Source organism: Pteropus alecto, unplaced genomic scaffold, assembly GCF_000325575.1.
Source record: "Pteropus alecto unplaced genomic scaffold, ASM32557v1 scaffold23, whole genome shotgun sequence".
Lineage (NCBI taxonomy): Eukaryota > Metazoa > Chordata > Mammalia > Chiroptera > Pteropodidae > Pteropus > Pteropus alecto.
The window spans coordinates 5,188,787-5,206,994 of NW_006435837.1; the positions used below are offsets into that span (position 1 = coordinate 5,188,787).

At 40.7% G+C, this 18,208-nt stretch overlaps 1 protein-coding gene and 1 pseudogene across 1 annotated transcript in view; both read right to left on the bottom strand.

Moving 5' to 3' along the window:
• NHS (NHS actin remodeling regulator) overlaps positions 1-18,208 on the bottom strand; it is a gene marked incomplete at its 5' end in the record, with an annotated part of 334,315 nt that overhangs the window by 39,687 nt on the left and 276,420 nt on the right. Inside the window, one exon of the mRNA XM_025046607.1 lies at positions 5,773-5,925. Coding sequence (XP_024902375.1) covers positions 5,773-5,925 — 153 coding nt within the window. The remainder of the gene's footprint in view (positions 1-5,772; positions 5,926-18,208) is intronic.
• Positions 4,372-4,490, bottom strand: LOC112479581 (annotated as a pseudogene).

The following is an 18,208-nucleotide window of genomic DNA, read 5'->3' on the forward strand; positions in this document are numbered from 1 at the left end:
CACATTCTAATTCTTTGAACATTGATGATATAGAATATTTGGCATCTCATAAAACACAGCTTACTTTTTTACCCATTAGGGAACAGAACTAACTGTACTGACCCTCTCAGGTGACATGGCACCTTTCTCCAATGGCCTGATAGTGCCCAGTGTCCATTTTATCTCTATCATACTGATAAAAGTCAAGATGTCTCCATATATTTGCCTCCTTCACTAGGAGGATAGAGACTATATTTTATTTAACATTCAATCCCAGGGCCCTGCCGTGCTTGAGACATAGTGAGTTCTCAATAAATGTTTATTCAGGGACTGAAAAGAAGAACAACTTAATATTTTTATTAAATTCTAATGTCTTTTAACATTAGAACACACTCCATACCCCTATCTTTGTCATCAGCTGTGTTGTCAGTGCCCTTGCTGTTAGGTCATTGTCTAGGTCCTGTTGCCTGTTCCACTCCTTAATGCTGGCCCCTTTCCTGTGGTCAGTGTGGCCTCCTTAATGCTGGCCCCTTTCCTGTGGTCAGTGTGATTTGGCTGTCTGTGGCCTCCCTGCCTGAACTTCCAACTTCATCTATGGCAACAAAACGTGGTAGTGTTCTTCATCTTCCCTTGCTTAGGATTCTTTAAACAAATGTTGACTGATTCCCATTTGCAACCAGAAAAAAAGTCCTCATCACTATGTAGATAGTCTTTGCTAAACTGCCTCTGCAGCCAATGTTTATCAGGAAGGCTTTTTGAGATAAATGTCTTCCTTATTAAAGTGCTTACCTCTACTACCACATTCATTTTTCTCTGTAAGCAAACAGTGGGTTTTTTTCTAAATGGGCAGTGCAAGGAAAAGCTTTGACATTCTTAAAGTCATAATAGAGAATAGAATATAAGTGTTGCTGGTTAGGAAAAGGTGGAAGGAAGGGAGGAGCCTGGAAGGAGACATCAACTCAATTTCCCATTCAATTGTTCCCCTGCTACACTTAAACATATCTCTTTCATTCACCCTAGGCCAGGAGTAGGCAGGCTAGATTAACGGCTCCCTAATAATACTTTTTTTCCTGGTGGTGGGGTGGGGAGAGCATTCATCTACTAGAGCCTGAAATTGAAGTACACTCTTGGTTCTTATTATCTTAGACCAATGGTACTTAGACCCCAGCCCTGAAGCTTGAAAAGCAAGGAAATACAAAATATAAATACCTTTTTATAGACATCTAGTAATCTCCCCCTCACTGTTTTACAAACAGAAACAATGGGATCACTTAAAGCCATTATTGGTTCTGAGCATAAAGATTTATGAAGAAAAAAAGAGAAAAAAAAAGAATAAGATTCTAAACAACTTGAAATCCATTAAGGTGCTACTTCCTCTGGGGAGCCTTCCCCAAAGCTCCATGGCATGATTAGTGCCTGTCCTCTGAGCCTTCATATCACTATGTTGAAATTACCTGGTTACTTGTCTCCCTCACTAGACCAGGAATTACTTATGGGCAGGAACCATACATTATTGCTCTCCGAATCACAGGTTTAGCACAATATCTGGCCCTCAGTACACTTTGTTGAGCGGTTTGCTATTGAGCAGATCTTGAAGGCAGCTAATTTCTAGGTTCTAATCTTGGTCCCATGGCTCCCTCCTTATAGCCTCATCTCCAAAAGTAACACAGAGCTGCTGCCACCGCAGCTTCACTTGTCTGTGCTTCATTATCCACATTCTCCTGGTGGAAGCCAGGATATTCCAGCTGTCCAAATACAGAACCTACAGAGAAGCTCACTGCGGCATTTGCTGAGCAAGGCCGTTGTCTGATAGGTCAGTACTACTCATGGCCACCAGATGGCAGAAGTGGTATTCTGATGAATGCACTGCTAAGCTACTGTGTTTCTTGGACAAGGTTAAAAAAAAAGTCACTTTCTAATTTTAATTCTACACTGCATGTTTTTAATTCTATGATGCCTATAATTCCTGTTTATAGCTCTCTGCAGTGCTATTAAAACTACTACACCCAAGATTTGCTATTGAGACAACCACAAAGCCCGCCAGTCTATGGAAGCAAGATGCAGCTCCAGGATCTTCCTTCCCAACCCCAGGAGGCCCCAAATCCCTCTCTCAGACCCCAGGAGGAAGTTGGGAGAAAATTGATATTGGCACTCGCTATTCCTCAGTTCTGCCATTAAGTCCAAACCTGACAACACAGTGAAATGTGAAAGCTTACAAGCAGCTTAATGTTATCTGGTTGAATTTGGAAAAATCTAATCAAGGATGACTTATGGATAATAATAAAAGGATAAAAATAATTATGGCCAAAGGGCTAACATTACTCAAGCTCTCTAATGATGGGATCAGAGAAAGTATTTAGTGAGAATGATCAGATTCCTCTGTCGTCATTCTATGCCCTCAACACTCAATCCATTTTCTGCAGAATTTGATTCAGTTGCACAAACATTCATTGAGGACCTATTATATGTCTGGTTCATGCTAAGAGCTTAGAAAAAAATAAAAAATATCTTTGCCCTTGAGTAGCTCATGGATTAATGGTAGAGGATAGGCTTGTAAGTGTTTAGTTATGAAATAAGCTTATAAGTGACACGATGCGAGGATGCACAGGATATATAAGAAGGATGCCTAATCCAGGCTGCAAAAGAATGGCAAGAGTGTTAAGGAAGATTTTTGGAAGGTGGCTTGCACCAAAAATTTCATAAAGAAGACCTTTTTAGCCAACTATAACATCAAAGTGAATAATAAGAACGCCAGAGATACTACTAGAGAATACTCATTATCACTCTTCATTATAGTGTCACAGCATCTGCTACTAATAACTAAGGGGAATTTTTAGAAAGAATTGCATTAGGGATATTAGTAGATTAGCTCCTTCATTAAAGGGGAAAAAGGCTGGGAATAGGGAAAAAGGGAGAAGTCATATTTATGTTGAAGAAAATAAGCTAAAACATTTATCATTTTATTTCTCCATCTTGATAGTGAGTTTAAAAAAATTTATTTGAACTTTAATACATTTGCAAAATACCATTCCTTAAAGGAGCATAGGGGAATCTAGGACAAAGACATTGAATGTACAGACACTATCTCTCTCCACAGCAGAAATCCAAAGGCCAAAAAAGCAGGCAGGCCAACTTCTGATACCCAATCTAGGGGATAGTGCCAGTTTTTAATCTCCTTGTCCTAATTAGAATGGTTTTAAGGCACTGAAAAGTAATCAGTGTAAGAAAGGGCTGTTATCTTCTATTTTGACTGCTATGTACCTATCTCTGGCTTTCTAAGGACTGTGAGAGAAATAGAAATAGAAATGTTTAGTTATTTCACTAGGATACCGTGTATGGTGAGGAGGAAAAGAGCTCTGGCTGGGGATCTGGAGGCCCAGGTCTGGGTCCTGGCACCATATGTAACCGGCTGTATGTAACCCTGAGCAAGTTTTCTGACATTTCTAGGCCTCCGCATGCTCCACTGTAGAATGGACCAGATCACTGGTTCTCAGCAGGAGCAGAAGAGCCCCATGAGGGAGGTTCTGGTTGTGAGATGACTGGGCAGGAGACAAGGATGATAGCCATCCTACTGGGCATAGGACGGTCCTGAACAATGAAACAGTGCTCCAGGTCACACAAATAACCCACCAGAATTTATTATAAGGGAAAAGTCTAGAATCTATTTCTGAATCAAATCTAATTTTCTTTTAGTTATAATCCAAGGTTGTTTATTTTTTTTGCTCATATTTAATATACTCTAAATGCACCAGTTTTATAGTGTGTCCTCCTGCCCTTTGACTCCTTTATTTCCCTATATTTTTTGTTCAGAATGGCTTCTGATTGTCTTTACTTAATCCAAAACTACTTTTGATAGGTGCAAACATCTGAATACTTTGTTATGTTTTTTAGTGCAGTCAGGCCTGGGCATTTGCATATTGCAAATATTATTCTTATACCCATCTCTCGATTTACGTGGTATTTTTTTTTTACATGAGTTTTTTAATATGTGGTAAATAGTCACCTTATCTAGGCGGACTTTTTATATGCAGTTTCCATTTGCACAGTCTCATTTTACGTTATTCTTTCTTTTTCGTTTCCATTATTGGCAATTACTCTTTCTAAAAAACAATAGCTTAACTCAGCAGTGTATAAAGAACTAATAATTACTAACATGCAATTATTAATGAACTTATAGTTCACTGGATGGCAAATAAAAAAGCATGAGTGACTACTGATGTTTTTCAGGATTGATTTTACCAAAATTTTGCTGTAGAAGCTGAAAATTACGTGCAGGAAAATGTCTTCCTTTTACCTTATTTATTTATTTGTTTTTTAGGCGAGGCAACTCTTGGTTGACCTCACAGACTACAAGGACCTTGTCAGTTTACAATCCCTTATTTTTTATTTTCATGCCTACAGCACCTGATCTTCTTAGGTGGTCTCCCATCCAAGTACTAACCGGGCCCAACCCTGCTTAGCTTCAGAGATCAGACAGAATCGGGCTTGTTCAGGGTGGCATGGCCATAGACTAAATGTCTTCCTTTTAAAATGCTTTTAAATAGTGCACCTGGTCATCCACAATTTAGAACACCCAAATATAAAAGTTGTATATTTGCCACCAAATACAACTTTCTTGATACAACCTTTAGATCAAGGCATTATTTCCACCTTTAAGATTAATTATATTAAATGGAGTTTCAATGATATTTTTAATAAACTTGAAGATAATGAATCACTTACAGTTATGGAAGCCTGGAATAAGTACACAATTTAAGCTGTATCAAAAATATTGCTTTAGCTTTGAGTGATATGAAGCCGTCAACTTTAAATGCTGGCTGGAAAGCAATATGGCTAGAAGTGGTTGTACCAGGGAATATGGTGAATATGGTTCCAATAACAGAAGAGAGATTAACTGGCATTATTAATTTATTAAATAAATTTAAAGAAGGCTCTGACAATTTGACTGTAGATGATATTAATGAATTACTGATCACGAATTAACTGATAATGAATTAAGTCATTTAATATCTGAAGCCCATCCGGCCAACAAAGACAGCAGTGACCTTGAACCAGTTTCATTCACTACAGAAAATATTTACAAAGCTCTTCATTTGGTCACAAAACTAGAAACTGCAATTCTAGATCCAACGAACCTTAAAATTTCGAACAGATTTTTAAAAATGTTGTAGTGAATATCAAAGAATTTATGAAAACTTAGCAAAAGATGGGGTTGGAAAAAGATCATCCCAAAAACATAAACATAAATAATGAAAGTGAAGTAGTACTTCCAAATATTTTGAGCGATGAAGATAGCGACTTTGTGCCAATTAAAAAGAGGTTGATTGCTTTAGATTACAGTACAGACACCGACAGCAAATATAATTTATTTTGGTTTTTCCAAATTTTCATTAGCATTTTTTGTGACAATATGTGAAATATTTTTATGACTTATATTGGCCTATTTCTTTAGTATTTTTTTTTGTAGTGGTTGACTCTTTTTACACGGTTTTCTTTTCTGTAAGAAAAAAGACACATTGAATGGATAATCCGCATAAATCAAGTGATGGGTGTATAAATAATTCTCCTTTTAAATTCTCTTTATTTTTATATTTAGACCACAGTGCTACTTTAAATTATGTGTATAGGTAGGTTATATTACCCATGAATTTCATATCAGGGTAGAAAAGGGAGCATTTCAAAGTACTTGCTATAACAGAGGGAGGTATTGGGACTGATGGGACAGAGAACAACCCTTGGACGGGACGAGCTCTGAGTTCTCCCCAAAAAGCCCCCCAAGCCCGGATCAGTCACCTCTGCGCAGGGCCTGCAGGCTCTGCCGGGCGTGGCGGTGCAGTTCTTCCACACAGGGTGGCCTCGTGGTTGGGAGAAAGATGTTTCTCTGCTGGTGCCACGGTGCGCGGTAGTACACACTCAACTTACTTTCGATATCCAGGTTAGAGACAGCTGCAAGACAAAGAAGGAAACAGGAAATTATACATCAGTAGCTTTAAATTGTGCATTTGGCAGACTCTGGGGTGGGGAGGGGAACAGGGGTAGAATCTGGGTAGAGTGTAAGTCCAGACTGCTGCATCTTCATTGGGAACTCACTCAAGGCTAGAGAAAGGTTTGAAATTTACAGTACAGAGAGGAACAACCTTTGCCCCAAAGCCAACGGATGGGAGACCCCAAAACATCATCTGCCTGTGACCAGTTAACTTCCTCTCCACACCTTCACTTCACACTCTCTCTGACATAGTTGCTCATCACCCTGAACAAGTCCCTGGCCATCCATGCTAGGGGATGGGGTAGGGGTCCTGCCTTCCAAGAAAGCAGAGAAAAGCCAAAGGGATGAGTCCAAAAGGTGGCCTCAGCCCCAGTCTTCTGGCTGCAGGGCCTCAGAACTATAGTTTTTCACATCCACTCCTGAAGCCCACCTGAACTTTACCCCTCACTTGCCCGGCTTTCTGTCTCCTGTGACTCTTGGCTCTTGACTCTCATTATCTAACCTTATCCTCCCTTATACCTGCCAACTCCTTGCCTGCCATGTCTCAAAGCACTTCTCAGCTTCCCTAGTTTCACCCAAGGGAGAACATAAGCATTAAATATCCCATTACATGGGTGATAGGTGTTAAGAGAGAGAAACCACAGACAGTGCCGGTGAGGATAGGGGAATGGTCCTTGCAACTCACCCAAGAGATCAGGTTAGGAGGCATTTAACCCACTATGACTTCTTCATGTATACACTGAACCTAGGGTGGAGATCACTCATGAGTCAAAGGTAAATTCTTGTGGAAGGAGCTGTTCCTAATCAGGATTCTAATTAGGAAATTACTACATAGGGGAACTCTCGAGCACCTGAGCAGCCTGCCAGCCTCAGAATGGTGAGTCTGTCTTACCCTCCAGACCCATTGTCCAGACCAGGTCCCCGTCTTGGGCTCACTCTGCTCCTCCCAGTCTCATTGCCTCTGTTTTTTTTTTTCTCTTTTTCCAAGTATGTGATTTAGGGGTGTTCTTCCCAACTGTTCATTTCTGTGCCCCCAACAGAATTTTGGTTTCTCTCTGATCTTTTTCTTTCTGAGGTCTGGTCTACCATTTCACTTTGTCTGGGAAGCTTGACTTAGAACAAGATACTCTACAGATAGAGTAGAAAGGCAAATGAAAAAGAAGGGCGGGTACTTTTGCAGAAGGGGAATAGAACAAAGGAAACTGGGAAAATGGAACTTTTGATAATTCATCCATCCCCAAGTATTGCATTTATGGCAGTTATTTTTGATTTTGCTTTTGATTTCTAATGCAGTCTTCAGTAGTATGTTTTTCTAGAGTAATGCATCATACCTACAAGGAGCACCAATAAAAACAGACATATTTCCAAAGATGCTAAAGAAACATCACATGGACAAAATCAAAGGGAAAGAACCATCAATGCCTCTAAAACAGTGCCATCCAATAGAAATTTTTGTGATGATGAAATGCTCTATGGCTGTGCCATCCAATGAGGTAGCCAGTAACCATACTGGCTATTAAACACCTTTTAATTTTTATTTTTTTAAAAAATATAAATTAATTTGAATAGCCATAAATTCGGTGACTATTGTATTGGACAATCATAACTATAGTCTGTTATATTCTCTCACCTTCAGAAACAGAGCAGATTACTCCCTTTGACCTAGATTTATCCTTCTTTGGTGTTTAAACAACAAGAAGAATTTAAGCCCAAGGGCTAGAGATCCCAAGATTATCTTCCTGGGCAGGGAAGAGAACTTTTATGGGAGAGCTCTCTGGGGCCAAGAATAAAGGTAGCAATTTTAATTACCCTATACCATTCAACCTGTTCTTTGGAAACCATAAGTGCTTGGTGAAGCAGTCAGGAGTCATTGGAGACAAGAAAACCTAGGAGGAATCGCTGAGGGAGAAGCCAACCTCTTCAGGCCTCAGATGAGGTGTGGGATGCCTTGGGGCAGAAAGGATAGGTTCCAGTTGGATCAGAGCTTTCCTTCTCTCATATATAAATAGGGGAGAGTGCTGAAAATAGAGACTTTCGCTCTCTCTTTTTCTTTCGTCATCCTCGGAGGAATACTCTGGTTCAGTAATCAGGAGGACTAAAAAGTCAGCCTCTCCCTGGATGCAGAAGTTAACCCCCACCCAATAAAGCAGAGGTCATACCAAACCCCATAAAAAATGGCTGTGAATTCATGTGCTAGTGACAGCTGAGAGAAAGGATGAAACAGAAAGCTTGCCTAGAGGAAAGGAGAGGCAAGAAATTCAGTGGACAGTCCCAGAAGTAGAGGGGTTTCTGAGTACTTCCTTTCTTAGGCCCATCTCTTCAGGAACCAGGATTTGGGACTGGGCCCAGATGACTTGGGGATAGAGTGAAGATTCTTAAAGTCCTTCATTCCCTCAGCACCACGGACCAGAAACCTAGAGTGTTAATTTTTGATAGCTTATCAGAAACCATGTCAAGCGGCTATGGCTGTTCAATCTTTATGTGGGGAAGAGCTGAGCTCCTGCTCTTTATCTTGATGCTGATCTCAAGAAAAGACTCATCAGAAGTGCTTGTGAAGAACACAGATTCCTAGGCTCCAACTTAGACTTCCCAAACCAGAATTTCCAATGGAGAGGCCAGTAATCTGTATATTTGAAAACTGACCCAGATTATTTTTTATTATCAGGCAAGTTTGAGAAACACAAAATGTTATCTGATAATGCCTTGGGATCTTGTGAGAGTGAAGAGAGATAGGCAACATGGGGGAAGGGAAGAGCTGCTGAAAATGGAAACATCCACTCACCCATGGAACGTTTTCTAAATAGCTATTATGTCCCAGGCACAGTGCTATGTGCTGGGATATAGTACATGAGAAAACACACAAGAATCATTACCTTCATGAAGCATATGTTCCCTGGTTCTGTGTGAAAATGATTTAGGTATGATTTTACCTGGAAGCAGTAGGTTGGGAGAAGTGACCTCTGGCAGACTCTTCTAGTTGTAGTATGATACAATTCCCTTGGGATAGTCTAAGACTTCTAGACTCTAAAAGCCATAAACATTGAAAATATTGTAGTCCCCACTCCTCCATCTTCACCTCTCTGTGGTTGGTATTCCCAAATTAAAGAATAAATTAGTATATCACTAAATAAATGTAAAAAAGTTCAGCAAAATTCTCTTTCCTTCTTGTTGAATATTAAATATTGGGTTATTTGAAAAAAGCATTTTTTTGGTGCCCCTGCTTTCCTGATGTCCTAAACACATTTTTACTGTGACTACTGGGCAAGCCAGAGCTGAGTTTCTAGGCTGCTAAACTTGCCTGCTGCTCAGGACTGTGGATTTGCAGGTGCAAAGACTAATGCATGAGTTCCAGCATGGGCAGTCCAGTAATGGCTTCTGGGAAGAACCAGCTCTCACAATGCCAGCCTTTGGGGCTACGAATCCTCACCTCTTCCCTGTCTTTTTATTTTTATCTGCTGAGAAGCTGTAACGGATTTCTGCTGTGCATTAGCAGGTGAACATTTCACTCATCAGTTGCCACAATAGTGTTTATCTCTCAGACAGGGAAGGGAAGGAAAACTCTTTAATGCCTTTGCTTTCAGTTTTGTCCTTTGGTTACAGAGCATTAACTAGTATTATGTGTCTACCAGACACAGACAGACAGGCACTAATGGAGTTCTTCCAGGGAAAGCTATCCCATTTTCCCTCCTTAAAAAATCTATTCTTTTTCCTAAACAGTTCAATGAAAGTTGAATCCACTTATTCATAAGCTCACTGTGCCACTGCCATTGCAAGATTGTCCACATCTTCAGGTTAATCCTGCCTCCCTTTTCTTCCCTGTTTAAAAATTTGACCATGCCTGAGCCATGCAAGATACCTGGCTTAGTACTCCAGGTGATGTTTATTCTCATAAAAATGATACAAAGTGAAGCAAGAAGGTTTCTCCCCTGCTTCTCTGGATACATCCAGGGGTCCCTCCATGGTAGGCAGAATTCTAGGATAGCCCCCAAGATTTGATTCCTCCCTTTCATGTGTATACCCTGTATAGTCTCCTCCCCTTGAGTATAGGTAGAACCTGTGAATTATGTTACAATACTTGGCAAAAGGGATTTTAAGATCTTTGAGTTAATCAAAAGAGAGATAATTATCCTGGGTATATCTGGCCTAATCAGGTAAGCCCTTAAAAAAAGACAAGCAGCAGCAGAAATACTCTCCTGTTGGCCTTGAATACCAAACTGCCACAATGTAGAGAAGGCAACTTAGCAAATAATGGTAGGTGACCTCTGGGAACTGAATTCAACTCCCAGCTTCCAAGTCAGCTCATTTCAGATGAACACAGTGACCATAAAACCTCAAGGAATTGAATTCAGACAACAACCAATGAACCTGGGAGAGGCTCCCAGGCTTCAATGAGAATTCAGCCCTAGTCAAAACTCTGATTGTAGCTCAGTGGGACCCTGAGCAAAAGACCCAGTTAATCTGTGTCCAGAATCCTGACCCATGGAAATTATGAGATCACAAACAGGTGTTATGCTGCTAAATTTGTGGTAATGTGGTATGCGACAATAGAAAATTAATACAGCCTTCCACTATTTTATCTACTTCCCTAGACCAGTTGCTTGCCTTACTTAGTACTTGTTCTCTTTTCCCTCTGTTACTGCTCCTCAAGGAAGAAATAGATAATAGCAGTGGTAAACAATGGGAAATAGGGCTATGTGTCTCATTTTTATTCCCTACAGCAGGAAAAAATTATGTGGATGTATCATTTCTCCTGTTCAAGACTGTAGGGTCTTGCAGAGAGCTCCAGCATATGTCAAGCTTTAAGCCATATGCATTATATTCATAACATCATCACGGAACCCAAAGATTATTGTTCCTATTTTACAGGTAAGGAAACAGAAACTCAGAGAAAGTAAGTAAATTTCCAAAATTACACACCTGGCAAGTGGAATATCTGGGATTACAAACCATCTCTGTTTGGCTTCCGAGCTGCTGCTCTTTCCCAAATCAATACTGAAATAAGTTTATCTAAACTAAGGCTAATTGGGGGATGGGAGTGGACGATGAGTGGGCTGTCCACCATATAAAATGTATCTAGTGCTTCTAAAAGTCAAAATAAAGGATTCAGAACTTCTACTCTCCATGTCATCCATAGCATTAGGTGTAACCAAGAACTGAGTGAATCTTTCAGAAAGTGCTCAGCAGATTTGTCATATTATAGAAATACGAACAGCACCATAAGCACCAAACTGCTGGAAAACAATGCCATTGTAGGAAATGTCCACAGGGCAGTGAAGTCTTTATAGACTGAACTTAATTCAATCCTCCGTCAAACTCTGGGATAATGGAATTGTCTAGACCTTGATTCACAGTGATGTATGGAAAGCATGGAAATGGTCATGGAGTTCATCTGAAATGAGCTGACTTGGAAGCTGAGGAAAACTAGCGACCGCCATTCTCTTGGAAAGGGCAGGCCTATTTCTAAGAAAAGGAGGAGGCTCGGGTTTAGGAACTTTTGGGAAGGGGTAAAAATCGGGGGCAGATATAATCTTGCTCCAAGCCTCGCTAGCCTCCAGTCTCTCCACGCTGTGCTATAGTTGGTGCTTGTTCAACACTGCCTTTCCTGGCCTCATGAGCCCCTTACATCCTTAAAGTTTTATTATCCCTAAGAAGAGTACAAAATGCTTATTCTTGGCCTCTCTTCCTAGAAAGCATCTCTACCTTAAGTCTCCACCTCTGCCGCTGCCTCTCTCCCCATGCTACTCCTTCTTCCTTCTCCCAGGCTCTCAAGACTTTAAAAAGGGTAAAGTGACAGCTGAAATCAAAGTTTGAATGCTATGTGTGCTGAAAATATCAGAAAAATGTGCAAAGTGACTCTGAAATGGAATTTATACCTCTTCAAGGGAGGGAAGGGATTTTAAAAAATGTTCTTAGAGTGCTTACAGGCTTAACTACCCACATATACTTTGCTAACCTTCCTACCTGCCTTCCACCCATTACACACACCCCCATCACACAGGTTTCTTGCCAAGAATACATTTCTCCACAAACTATCCATTCTGATGCCCTGTGACAGAAAGCAGCAAGGAATGTGTTAGCACATTAATATATTAATGAGCATCTGAAATAGTGTCATAGATATGTTGCTGTTTTTCTCTGTGGGTCCCTGCTACATATAAGCCAATCCTCAGCAGTCATCAGCTTGGTAAGCAAAATGGAAAATCTGCTCAGGGTCACTGTTGCTGCTGCCTGAGTTCTCAGGTCTGTTGGAGAGCTAGAGAGGGGATTTCACCAAGTAAAACCATTCATTCCTGCCTGCTCTGACTTCCTTGGCAACCAGCCCCTTGCCCACTCTGCTTGGCAACATGGAGGAGGGGGCACGGTTGGGACCACCAAGGCTTTGTCACCTATGGAGTAGCCCAACACCAGGGCCAGGTTTCCAGTCTGTCTCTGCTGGGCTTCCTTTTCTGCAGAACCACATTAATTCAGACTTATTCCCCACTGTGGACAAAGCATCCAACGTGGACCCTTCAGCATCAGAAAAATCTAGGCTTCTTGATAGTTCCAGCATCCTGAAACATTCTAGCACCTACACACTAGAACATACCTGTGTACTTATTTGTATACTAAAAGGATCTAGAATAATTTTTCCCATAGAAATGTTTCCCAAATACAAAATAATGCTTCACACCAGGAGTACCATTTAATTATTAGTTACTGTTATTGTTTTAGTGTCCAACGTCCCATGGAAAGACCACCAGAAGCCTGGGTTCTGTGCCCTTGTGCTTGTCACTAAATCTTCCCATGACTCAAGTTCCTCATCTCTACAAATAAGGATTTGGACTTTCTACTCTCTGAGTCTTATCCTGCTCTGTTTATGCCTCTGCTTTCTACCAGTGACCAAAATTAAGTGAGGTTGCATCATCTACCTAGAAGGATTCTGTATTCAAGCTATGGCAGGAGGCGCTAGGAGAAAGACCCTGGGCTCTGGGATGGGCAGCTGAGGATGCATCACAGCAGCAGTGGATCCAGAATGAGTCAGTGAACCCTTTGGTCCTCTGTATCCTCTCTTCTGTAAGGTGGGAATCCTTGAGGCTTCATAGAGTGGTTCCGAGGATCCAATGAAATGATAAAGTCTTTGCCATGTCACTGCTTACTAAATGTTAGTTCCCTGTCCTGAGCTAGGAACAAAAGAAGACCAAGAGGCTAGGATTGGGATCCAAGTTCCAAAGAAAAAAGTCTAAAGCTCTCCAAGTTTCTCTTTTCTTTATTTTCCTGTCTTCTTGGTGAGTGAAATGTAAACAAAGATGAGGCCACCACAGATGACCCTTTGTGGGGGGATGCTTACCATCTGGAAACAGGAAAGAAGGCTACCCACCACAAGGGAACCTATGATCTCTCTGACTGGTTGAATTCCCCAGTCTCTGATATTGGTTGACTTGGGCAGCATTCAGTGTAATGACTTGGAGATCCTAATTCTCTGAGTCACTGTCAGAGCTGCAGCACAATACGTCCTTCTTGGAAGCAATTTATAATGTACTTATTTATCTTCAGGTGATTCTGCTGCCATGTTCTACACCGTGCACTTCATCTAGAATATAAGCATATAGCCATCTGTCACAGTTAGCTATTGTTTTAAGAAAATTCCTTTAGGCATCTAGCAAAGTCATTGGATTCTACCGCTGGAAGGGACTTTGGAAATCACTGAATTCTGTGTTTTTTCAAACTGCAGGGCATGACCCATTAGTGGATTGTGAAATCCATTCAGCAGGTCAAGACTACCATTGTTAAAATAATGAAATAAAAGAGAGTAGAAAAAATACCAAAATGCATTGCATGTACTAAGCACTGCTCGTGAAGCTGTTGTTTCTATCATATGTGTGTGAATATGTATGTGGATGTGTGTACATGAAGTAAAAATGTGTTTCTTGCTCTAGGTAGCAGTCAACAAACACATTAAAAGCTACTGTTTAAGCCATCACTCTCATGTACTGATGAGGAAATTGAGTTTCAAAGATTTGACCCAAGATCATAGAGTTGATTTTTGCCAGAGGCAAAAAACAAAGCTCAGGTCTCCTCTTCCTCCCATGCCAATGTTCAGCCTGGCTGGTGGTCTCTCTCAGTTGTGATTTGCTACCTATCACATCTATCAAGTTGTCCTTCAAAAAAGCCCCACTTTCTCACCCGTTCTCTAAGAAACCAGCCATTTTTATTTCAGGATTCTAGAAGCATGTCAGCCTACGGAGTAAAGAACAAGTTCCATGGGGATGCTGATTCCACCAGTCAGCAGACCACATTGAGCACTAGTTTAAAAAATGAGATACCAAAGCAACGAGGTAGGTATTAGGTTGAACAGTACTAAATTAGTGATGTTCAACTGTTTAGCTCTATAAAAACTGTCTTGATAGCTCAATCTAATAATGAGATCAACCCCAAGGTTAGCTTTACCAGAGAAGCCATCATGCTCTTAGATAGTGGTAAAGTGCTTGCTTTCCAGCAACTTGGAGACTGAAAATAACTAGCCTATCATAAGTCATGACATATTTGTTCCAGTTTTCAAGGCCTTTATGCATGAGCTTAAATCAGAGTGGGAAGAATGGGTGCTTGGCTCAACCCTTGCTTCATTAGCTCCATATCCCTTAAAGAGACAGTGGTAGTTTTACAAGTTTCCAAACAGGTTAAAGTATAAAAAAGGTAATACTGATCAGAAATAAGGAATTTGATCTTTTAGGAGACCAAAATGGGTAGTTAAGAAATACTTTCAAGACTCGGAAAAAGGTGAATGTCACAAATTTGTTTTCATTATTTGCAAAGAACCAAGTGAGTGAGATTGGTTACAGGGAAGACCATGAGTATTGTCCTTTGACATTCTTGATTCCTCGAAAGCAGAAAAATGGAGAGAGAAGAAGGCATTCTGCCCACAATGATTAATATGTTTTAAAGTCTCTTCCTTTCTGCTCAGACTACAGATATAATGTCACGGACACGGGGACATTTGACATTCTAGGGAAGAAAATGGAGCTGAAGTGGGAGAGGCAGGTCAGAAAAACCATGTGAAAATCACCTTTCTATTCAGGAGACACTGCACACAGGAAAGGGTTCTGTTTCCAACATGGCGCACAGAGCCTCTCTGATCCTCTTGGACAGATGCCCTTGGCTTGGTTAAATTATAAAGCAGAAAGTGTGACACCCAATTACATATGCTAATAAATCTCTTCTCCTAGGTAGAGGTTAGCCTCTTAAAATTTACTTAGAGATCATCAGTGACAATGGAAAATTTAAAAATACTTACAAAAGGCCCCCTATACCACCTCCACTGCACTTACTTAGAATTATTACTTGCTAATTAGTATCTTCATAGGTAGAGGAGAAGTGATGCCCTTTATTGGGCCAACAAAGCTATAACATACACGAGCTTGCAAGCCAAAAGGAATTCTTTTCTAAAGACCTTTCCACCCTCAAGCTTAGCCATTTAAAAAGAGTCCTGTGCTCTCCATAAAATACACAGCATGAGCTATATGAGTGGGAATACTTAACTAAGCACAATGCACTAAATCTGGAGTCAGAAAAGATGTGTTCTCTTGTGACTCAATCAGCCTGAGTCTAGGTGAGTTTGCAGAGATACCTAGGGAGGTCTGCTCTCCATGGACAATGGCTCTTTCTATTTGTTCATGGAAGACAGGCTCAGAGAATGAAAAGAAGAGTTTGAGTTTCCTTAGGACAGTTACTGAGACAAAAATTTAGGTACAAGTAGTTTATTTACGAGGTAATGCTAGAAAGCTACTAATAGGAGGCATGAGGAAGTGAGAAAGGGATGGGAAGGAAACTAATAAAAGGTGTACTCGTGAGCATGTTATTGCTGTGGGTAACTGGAGTTGGATCGCATTGGGAACCAGTGAAGAATACATACCTTAGAGGCAAGGGAGTTGCAATATTTATCAACCACTTCCTATCAGTCATTTGTCAAGGGCAGCCTAGGCACCAGAGCAATATTTCCCTGGTACTTCTAGAAAAGCAGGCACCCTGGCCAGAGAAAGCCCTCAGGCAAAGAATGCAAGTTCTGGGAGATGTAAGTCTGGCTGCTGTGCACTGAAGTGCTAAAGGTGAGGGAATGTGGGTAGGGCACCAAGAGTCTTTTGGGGTTTTAGGAATGTGACCCTGATAGAACCCAAGCATGTGCATTTCATATTTGGGATGTCTTGATTGTGTAGCTGGCTAATTTTAAAAGTTCTCCAATGCCAAAGTAGTTTAAAATAGAATTTTGTGGTCAAAATATCCCAGGTGGCAGTGAAGAACCCTGGTCAGACAGCTCTGGATCCTGGCTGGAACATTAACTGGGAAGGTAGTGGCCAAGAGGCTGGCTAAGGGGAGGCTGTCTTCTGCAGGGGCATGGACCAGGTACCCTGGCTATTCCTGGGTCCTGCCTCCTGTGTGGCATTGAGTAGGTCACTGGACCTCTTCCTCTGTCAGAGATTTAGACATGATAAGGTGTCTTAGGTTCACCTTGTACATTAGCTGCCTCAGACCTAGAATCAGCTTTTTCTCCAAGAATCCTTGGCTCCTCTCAGAAAGAACAGGCTTTAGAGACCACATTCTGCATGCCTGGAGTATTCGTTGTTCCTGAGTTGTCATTTATACTAGGCTTCTTCAATAGACAGAGCTAGAAAATATGTAAGTTTCAGAAGGTGAAGATAAATCATGAGTTCAAACTGCTATTTCCAATTCAAATCTAAGATTACAGGTTTTAATTTAACTGCCTTGATTTTATAATTGATGCCTTTTCTCTTAATGCTGAAACTCTTGATTTTTAATGACAGTGGCATAATTTCTTATTTGAATAGTCTGAAAATGAATATAATAAGACAACTGAATTCAGTTTTAGATTACTTTTTGTTTTCCTTTTGTCTTTAGGATATTTTCTACTAGAAATAGACAATAAAGTATACTCTGTTTAAAAGCCACATGAAATGATTGAAGGTGTTGAGTACGATGACTGTTAAGGTCCTGTACATTTCTTTGGGTATATAAAATGAGAAAGCTATGAGAGGCTCCCGGCTGCCCTATTCAGGTGGATCTAGTTCATAAATAACTAAAATCCATCTAAAGTTTCTGCATTTTTGATTTACAGTTTGAGGAAAACAAACAAGCCTTGAAGCTGTTCATGCTCATCTGCCCCATGTATTGCAATATTTAGAAAACTAGGAGTTCCTTCCCTTCCCTCTTTGTCTCTTGGAAACTCTGCCTTGGCCCTCAGAGGAGCTGGACTGGCTTTATCAAGTAATAGCACAGAGAAGCCCACATAGTGATGAGGAGAGCCTTTGGTCTCCAGAAAACTTGAAAACTCAAGCCTGGGGGTCTTGGCATTTATCCCAGAGATCAAACACATATGTTGACATCTGCAGAGAAAATGGAAATGAACTAGCCAGTTTTGAATCCAGGGCCTATGATGGACACTCCATAAGCAATGATAGAATCTACTGAAGGCCATGGGACCATCAGAAGCCTCTCTGGGGATCTCTCTACCAAGATTTTGCTGAGTAGATCACACACAGGGATCAGGTCACTTTACCTAAAAATGACTGAATGGGCCCAAATACCAAAACACGAGGTTAAACCATATGAAACTGACACTTTTGTAGGTCAAAATAATTGAATATTGTCAATTTCATATAGTTCAACTTTATAGCTCTTAAATAAGCAAATGAGGTTTCAAACACTCAATAATCTTTCAAAATAGATAAAAGACACTTTATTTCCCCCATCCCAGGTTCAAGGCAAAGCATTTCTGTCAAGTTTCTTTTCTCAGGTTGATTTCTAAAAAGGCAGACAGAGGTGAGAGGAGAAAAGAGTAAAAAACATATGTTTAGAAGGCAACTGATTCTAGAGGGTCTTATTAGAGAACAAGCACCTCGAGCCCCAATACTGGCTGGCATGGGTCAGAGGCTCACTAACAGATCTTGACCCAGTCTCTCCAAGTGTACCAGAGTTCCTGTCTAATCTCACTCGGGTCTGGGAAATAGAATGTGTCACCTCTTATTAAGTTCAAAGTACTGTACAGACATACTTTAAAGAGAAAGAGACATCATTGGTGCCCTCAGGAGTTTATAACCTGGGAGCCATATTAGACAAATTAGATGATAATCCCAGGTGGGATCAAGTTTGCGCCCTGAGAGAAGCACAGAGTGCCACCGGTTCAAGAGAAATGTTGTCTGGTCTGGGAAGAGGTAACCTTGAAGTAGGGGTAGGGCTGATGGATAGGATTAG